This window comes from Ailuropoda melanoleuca, chromosome 16 (assembly GCF_002007445.2).
Source record: "Ailuropoda melanoleuca isolate Jingjing chromosome 16, ASM200744v2, whole genome shotgun sequence".
Classification (NCBI taxonomy): Eukaryota; Metazoa; Chordata; class Mammalia; order Carnivora; family Ursidae; genus Ailuropoda; species Ailuropoda melanoleuca.
In genome coordinates this window covers 87,680,267-87,698,389 of record NC_048233.1, presented here as the reverse complement: position 1 = coordinate 87,698,389, position 18,123 = coordinate 87,680,267, and the positions used below count along the sequence as shown (strand labels likewise).

Sequence of the window (18,123 nt, the reverse complement as noted above, 5' to 3'; positions counted from 1 at the left end):
CATCCATCCAACCACCCATCCACCTATCCACCCACCTATCCATCCACCCACCCATCCATCAATCCACCAATCCATCCATTGAGCCTGATCTGGTATGTGGTCTAAGGGAAGTGAGAGCTGAACCCCTCCTTCCCCTCCAGACAGCAGCTCAGAGGTGGGGGGGGCTGCCAGTATGGACCATCCTCTGCACACACAGCTTACTCAGACAGAATCAGGAAGCTTCTACAATGTAAATCCAACATAAACCCACATGGGCTGTAAACTCCGTGCAGGCAACGACTGGCTATCCTGTTCCCCAGCCCCGGGCACTGAAACTGGCCCAGAGAAGGGGGATCATCAGTGTCGGTTCAAGTCAAAGTGGATTGTGCATCAAATTGCAGTGGCACGAGACAGTGTCCTCTATTAGTCATATCACAGCACAGAAGAAAACCTCTTTGTATGTACAAGTGCATCAGAGGACACTATTGAGAAAGCGACGACAGCCTGTAGGATCAAAGAAAATACTCGCAAATCACGCAAATCACGTAACTTACTGTAAGGGTTTAGCGTCCAGAATATATAAAGAGTTCCTACAATCCAACAACAAAAAGCAAACAACCCATTAAAACACGCAAGGGAACTGAATAAACAAAGAATATATACCAATAGCCAATGAAAAGATGCACACATCATTCGTTACTAGGCCAAGGCAAATCAGAAGGACAAGATACCATTTCACACCTACTAGCATGGCTGCAATTTAAAAAAATGCAAAACAACAAGTGTTGGCAAGAATGTGGAGACATGGGAACTCCCTTGTGCACTGCTGGTGGGAATGTAAAACGGCGTAGCCCCTGAGGAAAACAGCGGTTCCTCAAAAAGATAAAGACACGCTCCAGCTATTCCACATCTAGGTGTTTGTCCACGAGAACAGAAAACGGGACACCAGCGGGGACTTGTATGCAAGTTTTCACAGCGGCATCATTCACAACAGCCAAGGGGTGGAAATAATTCAAGTGTCCATGACAGACGGACGAACGGATACACAAACCATGGTGCTTCCTTACGACGGGATATTGTGGACCTGACACCTGCTAGGACGTGGATCAACCTTGACACACATGCCAAGTGTAACACGCCCGACACCGAAGGACAACTACGGCATGATTCCACCCAGGAAGTATCTAGAATAGTCAAATTCATAGAGGCCGGGGCAAGACTAGAGGTAACTAGGGCTGGGTGGGGCAGAACGGGACCTATTGCTGAACGGGTGTTCAGTTTCTGTCTGGGACGATGAAGGCAGGTTTTAGAAACGGTGGTGACACTTGCACAGCACTGTGAGTGCAAGGGATGCGACAGAAGTGTACGCTTTCAATGATTAAAATATTACGTATATTTAACCTCAATTTAAAAGAAAAAAACAAAAAACCCCAATGCAATTCCCTTACCTACTCGCCGCTACTCCAGAAAAAAAAAAAAAACAAAACTCCTATTTTTCCTGTTCCCCAAATCACGCAGCTGCTCTTCAGGCTTCCCTTCCGCCAGCCCCACAGCCGCTGTGTGGGCAATCCCTGCCCGCTCTGTGTGTGTGCGACAGACGCGCAGCGTCTGACCCTCCACCTGCCTCCCAACCCACGGCTCCAGCACCTGCTACCTGGGGTACAGCGAGAGCCTCAGGACCGGCTTCTGCCCTCGCCCCCTCGGCCTGTTCTCCAAGGAGCAGCCAGAGGGATCCTGCCCACACTTAAGTCATCCCCTGCCCTCCCCTCTCACTGCCCCAGGCCCCTCGAGGTTAAGGTGGCCCGAGGCCGTCACAGTCTGCATTGTCCCTCCTGCTCCCTCCCTCCGGGGACCCTGGCCGCTCTCTGTAGGGGCTTTGCACCTGCTGTTCCCACGGCCAGAATGCTCTTGCCCAGTCTCCTTCAGGGAGGTGGTCCCCTGTGCTCATCCATGAGGGCTTCCCTGGCCACCCTGTTTCTACACACACACACCCACCTCCTGCCGGACCCTCATTTGGCTCTTTCCTGCTCTCCTTTTCTCCGTGGGACATATTGCAAGCCAATACGTTGGATATTTAATTCTCCTCCATGGTCAAGAAAGTTTCACAAGGGCCATGGCTTTGCCTGCTGTCCCCCCACCCCCAGGACACGGTGCCAGGCACCCAGGAGGCGATCTAGGACTGTTTGCTGAGTGGGTGAGTGCACGCTGCGGGAGACAGCTCGCCCTTCCCTTCTGTGCGGAGGCGCCCAGCCAGGCTGCCTGGGATGCAGACCCCGCCTCTGGCACTTATCAGCGGTTTGACTTTCAACAGTCTCTCCATGCCTCAGTTTGCTCATCTGTAAGTGGGTGCGGCGCACGGAGAGGGCGATGCAGCAAAGGCTCTGTAGCGGGATCTGCACGTGCCCCGCACGCAGCGGGACCGCTCGGAGAACTTAGCTACCTTTGCCCTCCCCCCAGTTTCCCTTCCTCCTCTCTCCTGCTTCCCTCCCTCCCTTCCTCCCTCTGTGCCCAGCGTGCCGTCTGTGTAGACAGGCTCATGGGACATCCCAGCAGGGTTTTGAGGTATGCCCAGGAGTGAGCTGGGCAGACAGGATCCAGTGGAGGGATGCCCACCTCCACCGCACCCTAACTCCACCTGCCCTTGTGGGAGGCGCGGACCAGGGGCTTATGAATACAGATCCTGTGCATAAGTAATGAGGGAGCCGCTAAAGGCAGCAGAGTGGGAAGTGACATCTGTACAATCAATTGCTCCAGGGCAGCGAGAACGAGCTGGTCCCAGGATAAGTCACGGAATGCCAGGTACGACTTCACACCTGGGTCGTATGGACTGGAGCTTGTAGTAAGGATGGTGATGATCCGGGGAGGCGACAATGAGCCAGGACTCGTGCAGAGCGGAGACACCAGGCAGAAGGCTCCAGGCTCAAGTCATCCTCACAGCAAACCTCTGGACGTACACATAAGGCTCAGAGTGGTTAAGTACGTTGGCCAAAGTCCCACGGCTGCAGGCAGTGGAGCCGGGGCTCGGGATGGGCACTACGGCTGCACTCACTCCTTGCAACAGCTTCCGGTTCAGACAAGGTGGGGTTCACCCGCCAGTGCCAATGGTGGCCCCTGGAGCACTGTTACACTGAAAGAGCTCGAGAGTGGCGTGCTGCCGGGAGGGCTTGTCACCGAGTTTCTCGCATGCCTGCTGCACTGGGACAGGGATCCCCGGGGCCAAACCAGGAATGGACGTTGGGGCGCCAGTCCTAAGGTCTCACACCTGAGAGCCCCGAAGCCCAGAGCAGAGGAGGCAGGGAAAGCCTCCCTCCACATCCAGCCCCGAGGCAGGTGAGCAGTCTGCAGCCAATGTGTCCACAGCTATGCCACAGAGCTGATCCACCAGGGCTCCCCGAGCCTCACAGCTGAGACCCAGCCCACTCCCCCACTTAAAGCCTATAAGGACCAAAATGCAGGCCTTCGGCTAGTACCCTCTTGTGGGTGATTCTGCCTGCAATGGGGTAAGGGACAGCCAGAGCCTCACAGGAGCGGGCTCTGGGCTTGGAACCATCGTGTCCTGATTCCATGGTCTCAGTGTCTTTGTCTGTACAACGGGGATGATTCTGCTCCCACCTCACAGTGTTGGATGGAGGAGTAAATGTGTGCAGTGCTGAATTCTATGCCCAGGTGCACGTAAGAGCTTGGTTAGATGTCCACGAACACTGAGTTCAGGGCTCACGTAACCAGCTGCTTACAGAGCGGGCCAAGTCTACCCATGAGCTCGAGGAGGGTGCTCGAGACGGCAGGCCAGCCTGGCCAGGTTCCCCCTTCCCCCTCCTGCACCCTGCTCTGCCGGCAGGGCCCCTCTCTCTTCCTCCTGGGCCCTTTATTTGATGAGTATATAGTGTCACTTCTAGAAAGAAGCCAAATTGGGCTGTTTCAGGAGCAGACGTCAGATAAGTTTCTCCATGGGAATCCAAAAAGAAAAAAAGGGGGTGGGGGAGGAGAGGCAGGGAGAAGGAGTAAGGAGAGCTTCCCATGCTATAGTTAGCAGCTTCCAGTTCCGAGGTGGCATTCTGATTGTAGGGCACGCGAACCTAGCCAGGGCGCTCCAGGAGGGTGGAGCTCGGCTGTGTAATTAAATAAAACTGAGCGCAGGGTATAGACCCTGCCACTGTCCCCTGGCTCTGGGGTTTATTTAATAACCTCTGAACTGGGAGGGAAATCATCCAGGAAACACTGCTTGGGTCATTTATTTTAAAGTTATTGGTATAAAAATATCCAGGGTCGTGATTTATGTGCAGGGAGGGACCCAGGAAGTCAGGGACTCCCCCTCCCAACTCCAGTCAAACCTCATTTGTCTCCCCCCTTCACCCCCGCCCGCCCCGCAGTCCCTCTGCAGTTTCCATGATGACTTCAAGTCACAGGAGTTACTTTATATCGCAAATAAATCTCCAGAATAGCACGGAAATATTATGTGTATTAATAGCGCCTGTAAAAACATCCGAAAAGCTTCCATCCGCCGGGGCCGTGGACGCCGCACGGCTGGGAGATGCTCTCCCGGGACTGGGGACGCGCGGCCGGCCTGGCAGATGCCTGCCCCCAGCCCACCCCGGCCTGGCCCCCGGTGGTCTGTCTGCCGTCTGTTTGTCTGTGGGTGACCCCAGTGACCTGCCGCAGACCGAGTCACCTCCCCCGCCCCTCACCAGGGAGCAGCACGGGGCGTTCTCCGCCACCGGACACCGGGGTCCCTGTCTCCTGCCCCCGTACGCCCCTCAGTCCCGGGGAAGCGGCCGTCCCCGGGCGTCCCCGACGCCAATGCCGCCGCGCTCAGGGTCCCTCGGCCCCCGCGCCGCCCCCGGATACTCACGGGCTGCGGGGGCTTCCTTGGGGGACAACCCCTCGAGGTCGATGTCGCCCTCCAGCATGGCGCGGCTCGCTGCCCGGTTCCGGTGCGCCCCGGACGCGCGGCGTCCAGAAGAGGGGGCGATGAAGTCACCCCCTGAGGTCTTCGGGGGCTCGGACGGTCGGGGTCGAGCCCAGCTTAGGAGGGGACCGTCCCCCTCCTCCTCTCAGAAGCAGGACGCGAAGCCGCGCGCGCCGGAGAGCCCAACTTGGCCGCCCTCGCGCACCGCAGCAGCGCCGCTCCTCCCCCTGGGCTTTTTGGGCTGGGGGTCCCGGCCGGCCTCCCCGCCCCCGGGGCTACCTGCGGACACCGCCCTCGCCCCGCCCCGCGCGCAGCGCGACGCCCCGGTCGCCACCCGGACACCGCGCGGGCGGGCGCGGGGCGCTGGAGAAGAGCAGCGGCGCTCGGTCCGCGGGCCCGGCCCGCCCCCGGCCTCCTGCTCCACCGGGCGCGTCTCCACCCGCCCAGGACAGTCTTATCAGTCGGGGCGGCCAGTGGGGCCCCGAGGGGGCCGTGCGCGGCGCGCCCAGCGAGGGCCCCAGGGAAGGGGTGCTGGCGGGGGAGGGGCGAGAGAAAGAGGGCACTGCACGGGCAGATTGCGTGGGTGGCCGGGGTTCAGAGTCAGTGGAGAGTACTCGGCTCCCTCCCCCGGGCGGCGGCAGAACCCTAATTCATCACTCTAGCCATTTGTCGGGGAAGGAGGAGGGAAGCCCAGGGATGGGAAGGAGATAGGGAGGTTGCAGGGCAAGTGCCTGGCCTGAACTTGAACCCCAGCCTATGTCGAATTTAAGCATCTGGGTAAAGTGAGAACTGTCCCCAAGAGAAGGGCAAGTTAAGCAAGGCAAAGAGAACTTGGCCAGGGGCAGAGGCAGGGGCCTCTGACCCACATCCCCAGGCCAGCTGAGGGCTGGGGGGGCAGGTGCCAGTCTCCAGCCCTGCTCCTCTTCAGAAAGCAAGGTCTGCACAACCCAGCATGCTCCCAGACTGCACAGATGCAGTCCCCACGGAGAGCTGGGAGAGTCCCAGGCAAGGCGCCTCCTGTGGCTGCAAACCCCACATCCCTGACATCTTTGGATAAACACAATAAACTCTGAGGCAGGGCTGCCCTAGACAGAAGGCAAAAGCTGCTCCCTGACCACAGCATGGGTGGTGGCGGGACAGGGGCAGCCTGGCCTTTTGAAAGGTCATCTCACACTTTGCGCACCCCGAGGAGGAGCCAGGCTGGCGCCAGGAGCCCGCCCGTGCCAGGGACCCCGGACCACCTGCCATGTAACACCCCACAAGCCCCCGGCTGTGGCTGGTCCCAGGTGGAGACCGACCCAGCCACCCTTGGGGCCGGACTTTGTTCACAGGAAAGAAATCTATGCATCCTTGAGGATGACTGGCCCTCCCTGAGCCCCACTGGCCTGCTGGCTTTGGTACCCCTGTGTGCTGCTCTGGGCGGAAACGCTCACTAGTAGTAACAGAAAAACCACCAAAAAGGTCTCCAGCCGAAAGTTCCTCCCTGCCCCCTACCCAAAGTGCTAAGCACAGAGAGGAGATTCAAGCCCTCCTCCTCCCAGCCAGGGAGGGAGAAAGGTCACCTGCTGTCGTCTTTCGTATTTATCTTGCTTTCAGTTGTGACTAAGTATTTGGGAGATGAGGCACCCAGTGGGGTTTCTTGTTCGAGGTGGATGAAGGCTCAACCCATGTAGAAAGCCTCGAGAGAGGCGCGGGCTGGGTACCCCAGATGCCTGCCCCTGGGAGGCAGGGGAAGCTGGATGGAAATCAAGTGCAGTGCGGGGGGAGGGGGGGGAGGGGCCCTTGCTGGGGCCACGTGAATTTCACGGAGCTTTTGCATCTGACCCAAACCACTGTTGTGCAGGAGTGGAGATAAAAACTCATTTTTCTTGGAAGAGTCTGATAGCCAATGTGACACACAGCAATAGCTGAGTTGTATAAATACACAGAGAAAATGTTAGAGTTCTAACCCCTGGAACGATGAACTATAAACCAAAAAAGCTCAGGGGGAAAAAAATGTAAATAGGTACCAAGGCTATTTTTAACCATCATTGTTTACCTTTTGGGGGGCAGGGATGGGTTATTGTATATTTAGCCGGCCTTAAAATGCACACTATTTAATGCATTATTATTAGCAGAAATATGTTAAACGGCCATTAATAGATGTTGATTCATTCCAATTGAGGCTATTTTTCTTCTTTTCATCCCCTTGGCTCCAGGGAAGTTGTGCTCTGATGTGAAACCCTTCAGCTGAGGCCAACATATGCAGAAACGCGGCCGTAGATCCAGACTGTTTAAAACGATGTCTGATCCAATGCAGTTTAAAAAGATATTTTAGTAAATACCTGAACCGGCTCATTTTCACAGATTGGCTTCGGCTGCGATTTGGGTAAACGTTGCTGCGCCAGAAGGATGGCAGGGCTGGGGAGGGGGGGCTCCCTCGTGGTCTGAGCAGGCAGAGAGTGACCTGGGAGAAGGGGCACCGAGGGCCCCCAGCCCGTTTTGTGGGACCCCCCTGCGGCTGTCAGGAGCACCCTGCCTGCGTCAGGAAGATGTTTACATCAGGAAGAGAGCTGGGCAAGTGGACCGGCGTGGGGAGGTGGCATGCCTCTGTCATAGCCATCATTACAGGATACGGCGGCAATCACGCCACGCCGTCCTTGTAATTATGGGACATGGTTTCCCTTTTCGGCGGTGAGGGAGGGAGCGGAGGCAGCTCTCGGCGAGGCTGGGGCCAGGGCTCATGCCCTGGGGTTGGCCCAGGTTTAAAATAGGCTTTGCAGGGTGAGGCCCAGCCCACTGGGACAGGCTCACTCTCCCCGATGCCCGGGCCTTGTCACACTTGGGGGCCCCCTGGAGACTCTGGGGGCCTCCTTCGAGATGCTGAGCAAGGCACATGACTCACGGCAACAGCGCTCAGGGTGTCCACGGCTCCCAAACGCTGCTCAGGACTGGCCAGAGCTCACTTGACCGGCTGCGTGTCACCGTGCCTAAAGCTACCCCCTCTGCACACCCCAGTGTATTCCCCCTGCCCCAGTTCCCCGGGAGGACCCTCGGATAGGCCTGGAGATGCCCAAGGGTCACATATACTCTGCCCCCACCGTCATTCATCCGCTGAACACGTGCATGGTCATGGGTCGTTCAAATAGTGACTTCTTGTCATCTCAGGGAGCCTGTTTTCAATTCAGCCTGGTTCTTGGAGCCCCTGCTGTGGGGAGGGCCCCGACTGGGAGTTGGCAGGGGGTGGGGTGCAAGATGGGCAAGAGGAGGCCCCATTCCAGAGCCGGCAGGCAGGCAGTCGGTGCCTGGGGCCTCGCGGTGAATCACAAAGGGGCTGGGATCGGCCTCTGACAGTTGCTTCTTGGACCTCCGTCTGCCTCTGTGGGAAGGACCTCGGCAGAAGCTGCTTCGTCGAGAGGTTTTGCTAAGCTTGAAAGAGGATCCGACTTCCAGCCCAGAACGTGGCGAGTCGTAAGGGCTCGTTTTGCGGGGTGCTGCTGTTCGTTTCATGCTCAGGTCAAGGCAAGCAGGACCATGTGGTGGGAGTCGCTCCCAACAGAGCTCGGGGCTGGCAATGGCCCTTGCCCTGCAGGCCAGCAGAGGGGAAGGGTGGCTTCAGGGCGAAGGCCGGAGGAGACATAGAGCGGGGGAAGCAGGTGGAAACTGGCCAGCGTGGCAGGTGTTGGGGGTCAGTGAGTGATGAGTCAGGTGTGGCCACCTCAGACCAGGGCTCTGGGCTGCTGCCCTCAGCAGGACAGGGTGAGTGAGTCTTTTGATAAAATAAAAAGAAAAACCACAATTGTAGGGAGGTGAAATTCACATAACGTGAAATTAACCATTTTAAAGTGAATTGTTTGTGCGACCTTTGCCACTGTCTGGTTCCAGGGCATTTCCATCATGCCCAGTAAAGCCCCTCACCTCGTGGCAGCTCTCCCCACCTTCATTCCCCCAGCTCCAGCCACGGCCAGTCTGTTCCTGGTCTCTGTGGCTTGTCCTGAGCTGGACATTTCGTATCCATGCGGTCACTGCTCCTCTCACACTGTTTTTTTTTTCTTCATGATGTCCATACATGATTTCTTTCTCGTAATGTTTCCGAAGGTCATCCATGTTACATATCAGAATGTCGTTTCCTTTCAGGATTGAATAACATCCCATGGTATGGCTCTGCCACGCTCGTTGACCCAAGCATCCACTGATCGACATTTGGGCTGCTTCCAAGGGGGTCCTACCAAAGCGCCTGTGTGGGCTGGGGCTCCCACGACGGCCGAGGGCCCCGGATGAGGCTGGGGAGAGAGTTCAGTGGCTGGGCCATGCAGACAGCCCAGGAGGAAGCCCCTCGAGCTGGGGAAAACGAAGCCCAGCCTTCCCCACAGCCACCCACTGTGGACGCGTGGGGCTCCCAATGGTGGACGTGGAGGGCCTGCCTCCGAAGGGGGTCTATCTCCATGGGCTTAACCAGCAGAGGGGCCCCCTGGACCACGCGGGCCGCCTGCCTGTGCTCCCCTTGGGAGTCTGTTTATTTAACGAGCACTAAGACAGCACTTACTGTGTGCCAGGCCCCGTTCCAAGGACTTGATGAATATCAGCTCCCTGCAGTCCCTGCTGTTATCATTCCCACCTTGCAGATGAGAAGCCTGACGCTCAGAGAGGAGAAGTCACAGGGCAGTGAGTGCAGGGCGGGGGCTCGAACCCAGACAGCCTGCTCCGGAGCCATGCTGAGCCCTGTGCTCTAGGCTGGAAACCCCACATTCCCCAGACCTCTGCGGCCATCCACATCCCACTTCCTGATTTGAGCCTGAGCCGGGATCCTCCTGGGCGGAGATTTCCTTCCTATTTTTCTTTAACCCAGCTCACTTCTCAACAACCTTTTCACTGTTAACTTTTATTTTTTAATGGTGGCAAAAAGCATATGATATAACAGGTCCCGTTAGCCACTCATGAGCACACAGTTCCGTGGTGTTAAGTGCGCGCACACTGCTGTGGGGCCACACCACTGTCGGTCTCCAGAACCTTCCATCCCCCCAAGCCGAACCTCTCTCCCCATCAGACCCCCACTCTTCCCATTCCCACTGCCTCTTGCCTGGAGGAGGCGGTCGGCCTCCTGGTTCCAAGCCGAGACTTGTCTTGAGCTCACTGCAAAGACCAAGGGAGACCAAGGAGTCTGGGCTGGGCCTGCACCTGGCGCCGCGTGGTCCCGCTGTCCTGAGCCCCTGTGCCGCCTGAAACCGGTTCCCTTTGCACCGAAAGTAGGTTTGCAGAACACCCGTGGCGGGGGAACGCATCTGGGGAGATGCCAGAAATAGCAGCCACCGCTTCCGCGCACGAAGTTCTGTGAGCCGCTGCGGTGGCCCTGGCTCGCTGGCTGTGTCCCTTCCAGCTGCAGGGAGGCCGCCACGGGCACGCTGGACTCAGGTCTGCTCTGTTTGTCATCTGCGCTGCCTCAACCGTAGGAGGGATGGGTTCTCGTCCCCGTGACAGCTGAGGAAACTGTACCTGGGCCGGGAGAACCGCTCGCCCGAATCCACACCATTGCTAAGGGTCAAATCCTGCCCAGTGGATTCTAGAACTTTCTAGTCGACTCCAGAACGCTTTCCACCACACCATGCCAACCTTCTGTTTGGACACAACACATTATTACCGGAACAATAAGAAGGCTATGGAAACAATAGAAAAACATCCTATTTAGGCCCTTTAATGTCCCGGCTGGGGCTGCTTGGCCTCTCTTCAACCTTCCGCCTGTTTGTTTGTTTGCGGGATGAGGTAGGCGGAGGGCCTAAGAGAGACTCTCCGCTCACAGCCTTCCAGGTATGACTAACATCCTGCGGCCTGTTTACCCTCAGAGGCTGCTCGTCTTGCTTGAGTTTTTGGAATTCAACAGACTCTAATTAATGGTGCAAATACTTACACTCAATGCCCCATCAAAGAATACACAGCCTGGTTTTGGGATTTTTTTTTCAGAGTAAATAATACCGATACCACAGCTCTTGGCCATAAACCGGAGGTGAGATTATAGGCTCCAGGTATGTTTTTAAGTGGTTTGAAGATGACAGATTTATATATAAAGTCCCTTTATAATTCAACACATCCGGTGGGTTTTTTTTCCCAAAAGGTCAAAAGGGAGCGGTCTTCCCTCGGTGGAGATTATCAGGAGTCGATGACGAAATGCCCCTGGACAGGAGGATCGCTTCACCTGGAGCGTAGTGCTAAGAGAGAACAGTCTAGAAGCCGGTCTGCTGTCACTGCAGGAGTCTGCTTCTTAAAGCCAAGGCCTTTCCAGGTGCCTTGACCACGAAAACCTGAGACCTTGTCGTCTGATGGGGTGCCTGCCTGCCTGGCACAAAGGCCCATCAGATGGCTTGGAATGCAGCCCCTCCTAGGAACTGGAGGCCAGGCCTCAGTGTCCTCCAGGGTTTTTTTGCCCAGGAGAGCAGTTTTGTCCCCAGGCCTCACCCTCTTCTTGAGTGTGGGTTGGGGGTTCAGGATTCCCAGGGAAAGAAAACACTGGGTCCCGCTGCCCTTGGGGATCCCTGCCTGCCCCGCCCTCCCTCCTCGGCCCTTTGCAGAGCTCCTTGATCCTCCCTTGGCGAGGTTCCCTTCCCCCTTCAGCCACAGTATGCAAATGACAGGCGCTCGGTTCACAAAGCCTTCTCTCCCCGGGGGCTCTCGAGACAAGGCTTTCCCAGACCTTCGGACGGAATCTGAGAAGGAAAAATCCAGCTCAGTTATCTCCAAAGGGCTCAGAGCCCGAAGGACATGGTGCCCACGGTGCCCTGGGCAGTGGGGCCACAAAGCCACCGTCGTCTCTGGGGACACTCCTGACGAGGCCTTGGCTTCCCTGAAAAGATGAGGGTAAGTGCATGTCCCCAGGACACCCTTCTGCCTCCCCGAGGAGGACGCATTGCTTTGAAAGTCTCACTCCGCGCATCCGCCCACTGCAGCCTCAGGCTTCAGGGCCCTGCGGGCTGGCGGGCGGGGGAGGGTGGGCTGGCCTGCTGCCCTTACCGTGCGGGCCCGACGGGCTGTAGTGTCTCCCACTTGGAAGGGTAACCCTGCCGCCCCCTGCTCGCTCTCGGGTGAGCACTTCCTGCCTAAGGCACAGGTGGCCTCGCAGGGTGGGCGCACGCCTGGGCTCTCGGAGTGGGGCGCGGGGAGGCTTCTGCGGGACCAGCCCCTCCCGGCCGGGGCTCAGCCTTCGCCGCGAGTTTACTGGTCCTGCGGCCTCGGCTCACGGGGCACGCACACCGGGCGGCACTCCGGCATCGTCCCCTGCGCCAGGGTCTTGGCTCTTCAACCCCAAGGATTTAATAGCATTTTGAGGAAGCTGGGAGGCTGCCCTCCCGCTCTGGACCATGGCTCGGCTCAGACCCGGAGAAGCAGGGGAGAGTGGGCTACCGATGGGGCCGGCTGGCACGGCGGGCTTGGCAGCCTCTTCTCACGCAGCCTGCCTGTCTCGTCCACGGTCCAGAGCACCCATCTCTGGGGGTGGGATGAGGATGAGGTGGGCCTATGCGGGGAGCACCCGGCCCAGCCTCTTTCAAGCTCTTGCTATAAAAGGACTCTGGTCCGTGCCAGTCAGGGCCTGGCGGCAAACAGATGGCTCCCTCCAGAGGGGTTTGTATGAGTCTGCTCAGGCTGCTGGAACAAACACCGCGGACGGGGCTCACACAGCAGACGCTCACTGTCCCCAGTCCTGGAGGCCGAAGCCCGAGATGCAGGCACGGGCAGGGCAGGTCTTCCCGAGGCCTCTCTCCTCGTGTGTGGATGGCCGTGCTATCCCTGGGTCCTCACGGGGTCGTCCCTCCACGTGTCTGTGTCCTGATCCCCTCTTCGTGTAAGGACCCCGGTCACATGGGATCAGGGCCACCCCGGTGACCCTGTTTTATGTCAATCACCTCTGTCAAGGCCCCAGCTCCAGATATAGTGACATTCTAAGGTGCTGGGGGTCCGGACTCCAACAGAGGAATTTGGGGGCCAGATTCAGCCTCTGCCAGGTTTAAGGAAAGGACAGTTCACGGAGGCTCGGGTCAGTTGGGGGATCAGCAGGAGGGGATGAGGCACCCCCACCCTAGCAACAGGGGCAGTCAGGCCAGGACTCCCGGAGGCTGGGCTGGAGGAGAGGGCTGCGGCCATCGGGGCGGGAGCCTCGGCTCGCAGGAGAGGCCAGAGGCACAGACGGCCCGTCCTCTGTTCTGATGGCCGAGTGTGTTTGGAATCCAGAGGGTGACAGGTGGACCCAGGGCCTGAAGGCCATGTCCCCCTTCCCAGCCCTTGTCCCAGGGCACCGAGCAGAGCAGGGGTGAGGGAGTGGGGGGCAGGTGGAGGCTCTGGTCCCGCACAGTGGGTCAGGGCTTTGACTCCAGCCATGTGGACGGCTTCATAAACCAAACCAACCAGAACGGACTAAAACAAACACTTCGATCCACCGCTGAGTTCCTGCCAGCCAGGAGGTTTCGAGCTCACGGTGCTGCAGCGCAAGCCGCCTCGGTGGGAGGACAGCCCCCAGCAGCTCGCCGGCTCGCGTGCAGGAGCAGCATGTCCGGAGAGCGAGCGGCCCGGAGCGGGGGTCCCGCAGCTGCCGTGGGCACGAGGAAGCCCGGAAAGATGCGTGTGCGTGTTCCCAGGGACTGAAGGAGGGACTTTCCTTCTGGGACCCCGTTCCCCAGGAATCTCTGTGCTGAAGGAGCCCAAACTGCCCATGAGGGAAGACCGTGGGCCTGCCGTCAGGGTCTGGCTCAGTTCCCTTCTCTCGGGGGCCTCGTTTCCACTGAAAGACACCAGCTCCTCACCCCCAACTTCCCAGACTGTCAGAGCCTGTGGCGCCCCGTGGGCCCCATGGGAGGCTTTCCTGGGGGCCTCCTCAGGGAGGGTGGGTGGGCTTTTGTCAATTTGGGGAGGGGGCTGCCCGGCATCAGCTCCCTTTCCCACTTGGGGATCTTCTGGGTGTGGTATTGGTGGATACAGAGCCCACTCTTCCGTAAGGTGGTGGCAAGCCCTCAGCTTCGGCTCGCGGGCAGCCGGGCCTCGGGGCCACGGAGGGCAGGGGGAGGACTGACTCGGGACAGTGGGGCGCGGTCAATGGCTGCAGCAGCCCCGTGCCGTGGCAGGGGATCTTGCGATAGTATGAAGAGAGGACACTTGCCCGTCCCTTCACTCCCGACTTCACGAGGCCGTCCATCACGTTCTCTTCCAGAGAGAGAACCACAGTGGATTTCTGTTGCTTGCAGCCGGGGGTCCCAACTCTGGAAAGTGACATCTGCGCTCATGCCTGGAAGCCCGCTGGTCCCGGCGTCTTCATTCTGAGCCACTGGTGTGGTCTTATTTTGTGGACAATCTGAATGATGTAGTGGCTCTTGTTTCCCGCTTAGGATTGGCTGCTGGGCGTCTCGGGGACAACTTTGGGGTGGTGCCTGCGGCAGGCGGTTAGGACGAGCGGCCACCCGCAGCTGAGCCCCACGTTCTTCGATCTGGTGCCGGGCCAAGAGCGCGGGGTGGGGGGGGTCCCGCTTGCTAAGAGACTGCAGACTGGCACCCACCTGCCCTTTGCCAGCTCGGCGATCTTGGGCAAGTGCGCTTCTCCTCTGTCTCCTTTTGGAAGATGGAGATCCACGTGGAGCCTCGTGGAGAACAAGTGAGCAAGACGAGGTCAAACCCTCCATGTCCGGCCCACAGTAGCCGTTCTGCAGGTGCCCTTCTTCCAGAACCTTATTGTCCCTATGCCTCATTGTTTGTGTGCTCTCCTCCCAGATTATTATGTTTCTTATGGGATTTTAGAAATCTCAGCAAACTACAGGGGCGCCTGGGGGGCACACTCAGTGGAGCGTCTGGCTCTTGGCTTCAGCTCAGGTCATGATCTCAGGGTCATGAGATCGAGACCCGCGTCAGGCTCTGTGGTCAGTACGGAGTCCGCTTGAGATTCTCTCTCCTTCTGCGCACCCCACCCCCACTCTCTGGCTTTCTTCCCCACCCCCTCTAAAATAAATAAATCTTAAAAAAAAATCTTGGCCAGCTACCTTAAAACCCCTTTAGAACAAGGTGCAATCCTGAAAGCAGACGCTCCTGTAAGGACACGTGTACCGACATCTCAGGCCACCGGGGAACATCTCCCCAGAGCTGCCAGATCAGGGAATTAAAAGTATTTTTCATCTTTAACAGAGTCTTCGAGGACCAATAGAAAATACTCAGAAAAGTGGAAGACTTCAGGCAATAAATATTTCTCGAGCGCCTCCCTGGAACAGGTTCAGACGCTGGGGGCACAGGGCTTTAGAAAATCTTTGCCGCTATAGAGATGACTTCCTACACAGGAGAGAGAGGACTGGCGAGCACAGTGTTGGAGAGCGAGGGGTTTTGAGGGAACATGACGCAGCCTGAGGGGACAGAGAGCAAGCTGCCACAGACAGGGGTGGGGAAGGGATGTTTACACACAGGCCTGAGGCCGGGCGGGCAGGGCTCTGTACAAGCCTCTGGGGAGGAACGTCCTGGGCCCCGGGGCCAGCCGTGCAAAGGCCCTGGGGGCAGCCGGCTGCTACATTTGCAGCAAGCTTGAGTCTCTCAGGAATGCTGGTGAGAAGTAAGGAATCCTCTTGGACTTAGGCACCGTGTCTGGAGGCAGAATCCCAGGGCACTGTTGATTCGGCGTATTTACACAGAAATATCTTATCACGACACAGACACAGTGTGAAAGCGACAAAAGCCATCGGTCAGGAATAGTTTTACGGCTTCAGGAAGATGACACATGTCATGTTAATCGCAGGGTTTCACAGTTTCCACAGGCGGGGAAGGCAGGGTTCACAGGCATGCAGGCAGAGCCTCCCTGGGGACATGAGGTCTTTCCGCTGTCCGTGAGCCACTCACCGGCGACTGGATCCGTCGTGCATCCACAGTGCCCCGCATTCCGCTGGGGCCACCGGATACGCATCGCCTGACCGCACACCCGCCTAACGGGAAGGTCTGGGCACGATGGCTCGTTCCGTCCGGCGTAGACCGGGATGGCGCGGCACTCCCCCACGCGGCGTAACGGGCCAACACCCCAGGGGTATCCCCCAGCTTGCCTTTCCTTGTCTTTTCCGTGGAGACATTTACCCACAGCAGAGGCCACAGGGTCTGACAGCCCATTTTACAGATGAGAGACCGAGGCTCCGAGGGAGGAGGGGAGAGCCAAGTCCCTGCTGTCGATAACCAAAACGAGGGCTGGGTAGCCTCCCGAACCTGTGCCACAGACTGCCGGTTGTACCCCAGTGTTTACTCTTTGCCTTTCTCTGAAAATAACTGGTTTTTAGCTGATGCGTAACCACCCAGAACAAAGCCTGCATGTCCCGGCCTCCTTTGCACTCACTGCAGCCATGGAACTAGGTTGAGGCCATGGGAATGAATGAAAGCCTATGAACAATTTCCAGGGGAGGAGAGTGCCATTCTATACCTTTTCTCTCTGCGGTGCTGGAATGCAGATTTGATGGCTTGAGCTCAAGCAACCATATTGGGCCATGAGGTAGACACCTTTGCTGAGCATGGCGGAGCAGCCTGAAGAAGGACCCCAGGTCTCTGATGACTCATGAAGCCCCCTACCAGTCCTAGAATCCCAACATGCCTACCTCTGGACTTGGCTTATGTGAGAGAAAATCACTCTCAGCTTTTTAAAGGTAACTTTTCTGTCCCTTGCTGCTGAACCAACAGAAGCCTTCCCTTCAATGTGGCTGTTTATGCAAGTCCCTGGTCATGACAGAGATGAAGAAAGAGCCCCAGAGAGGGGGTGTGATCTGTCCAAGGTCGCAGCGCGTCACTTACATAAGCTTTTCGTTTCAGACCTGCTGAAATGCTTGCTAAAGCAAATGGCCCTTGCCCCCCGAGGGCCAGCCCAGAGCGGGCCCGCGAGTTCACAGGAGGGCTAATCGGTGAGGCCGGGCACGCTCGGAAGGCTTCGCCTCCCCGCCACGATGGCTGCTGTGAGCCCAGCTCCGCTCCCCCCTCCCCGAGGACGCGTGCAGAACCCGGTTCCTTGACCCGACTCTGAGAAATCACTCCCCTGAGGGTCAGGCTCTGGGGCAGTCGGGTACGCGGGTCGGTCGGTTCTAGTCAGGCTTCTGATCTGTGACATCCCCGGTGTCGGGGTCCCCTCCTCCGAGAGAAGCTCCTACAGGTCCCCCCCCCCCCCCCCCCCCCGCTCTCCTCCTCCTAGCCGTCTGCATTTCCTGTTGGCAGAGCCTTTGAGACCCTGAGACCATGGCAGCCCCACCCCCCAAACTGCCTCTGACCTTCGGTGATTCTGACCCTCCTGGTAGGGACCCCTCCTCTGATTGATGAGGGGGTGACCCAGCTCATTCCGGCCACCTTCCTGCCATCGGGGCTCCCAAAACTCCGAGCTGCCTCTTCCTCCTTGTCCTGAGGCCCTACATGGCATGTCATGGCCTGTCTTGGTGACAAGAGAGAGAGATTTCTCAGTAGAGTCGGATACTTAGGATGTCCGCCTGAAGACAAATAGGGACCGTAGGCAGAGGGAGGCCCTTCCCAGCCTCAACATCAGACGTTGAGCCTCACCGAGGAAGATGCTGCCATGTGCGCCCTGTCCTTCCAGTTCTGGGGGGGGGGGTCATGCCCATTTTACAGAAGAGGAAGCCGGGAGCTGAAAGTTTGATGCACCCCAGGCCACACCGGCTAGGCAGACCCGGCCCTGGGATCTAGCCCCTGCCCCAGACCGGACCCCGGGGACCCCCTACCGTCCTTCCCAGCCCCCACCTTTGGAGGAAGTCTCCACACACGGCCCTGAAAGGGGAACCACGGGACTTTGGTGACCGCTGGAGAAGGAGTGTCCGCTCCCCTGGGCCCTGCCGCCCTGGCTGTCCCGCAGCTGTCCCACGCCCTACAGAGGGGCCGGTTTCCATTCAGCCAGGAGTCACCCGTGAAGGGTGGTGCTAACCTCGCTCACGCTGGGGTGTGACTGACCCCTGCGTGTCCAATGGCTCCCCATTGCGGATGCCAGCGTCACCATCAAGGGCTCTGCCCCTGGGCCTTCGTGACAAAGACTGCCAACAGCAAGCTAGGGGTCTTCCCAGGGGATCCCCCAAGTTACAGCCCTGCGCCGAAGCCGGGAGGTACTTCAGGCCGGGTCGGGAGCACAGGGGCTGTGCGGTTTGCAGAGGAGTGTCGCTCACTGTGCCGCCGCCGCACGGAAACCCGGCTCGCGGAGTGCTCCTGGGAGGGGTGGAGGCAGGAGCCTGAACCCCGAGTGCAGCTGGAGGCTCGCGTGCTCGTCCCCCGCAGACCGG

The 18,123-nt window shown here is 58.4% G+C and overlaps 1 protein-coding gene across 1 annotated transcript in view; it reads right to left on the bottom strand.

Annotated features, from left to right (window-relative positions):
* The window catches only part of ANO1 (anoctamin 1), a 274,227-nt gene that overhangs the window by 150,919 nt on the left and 105,185 nt on the right, over positions 1-18,123 (bottom strand). The window contains exon 3 of the mRNA XM_034644849.1: positions 4,829-4,960. Coding sequence (XP_034500740.1) covers positions 4,829-4,960 — 132 coding nt within the window. The remainder of the gene's footprint in view (positions 1-4,828; positions 4,961-18,123) is intronic.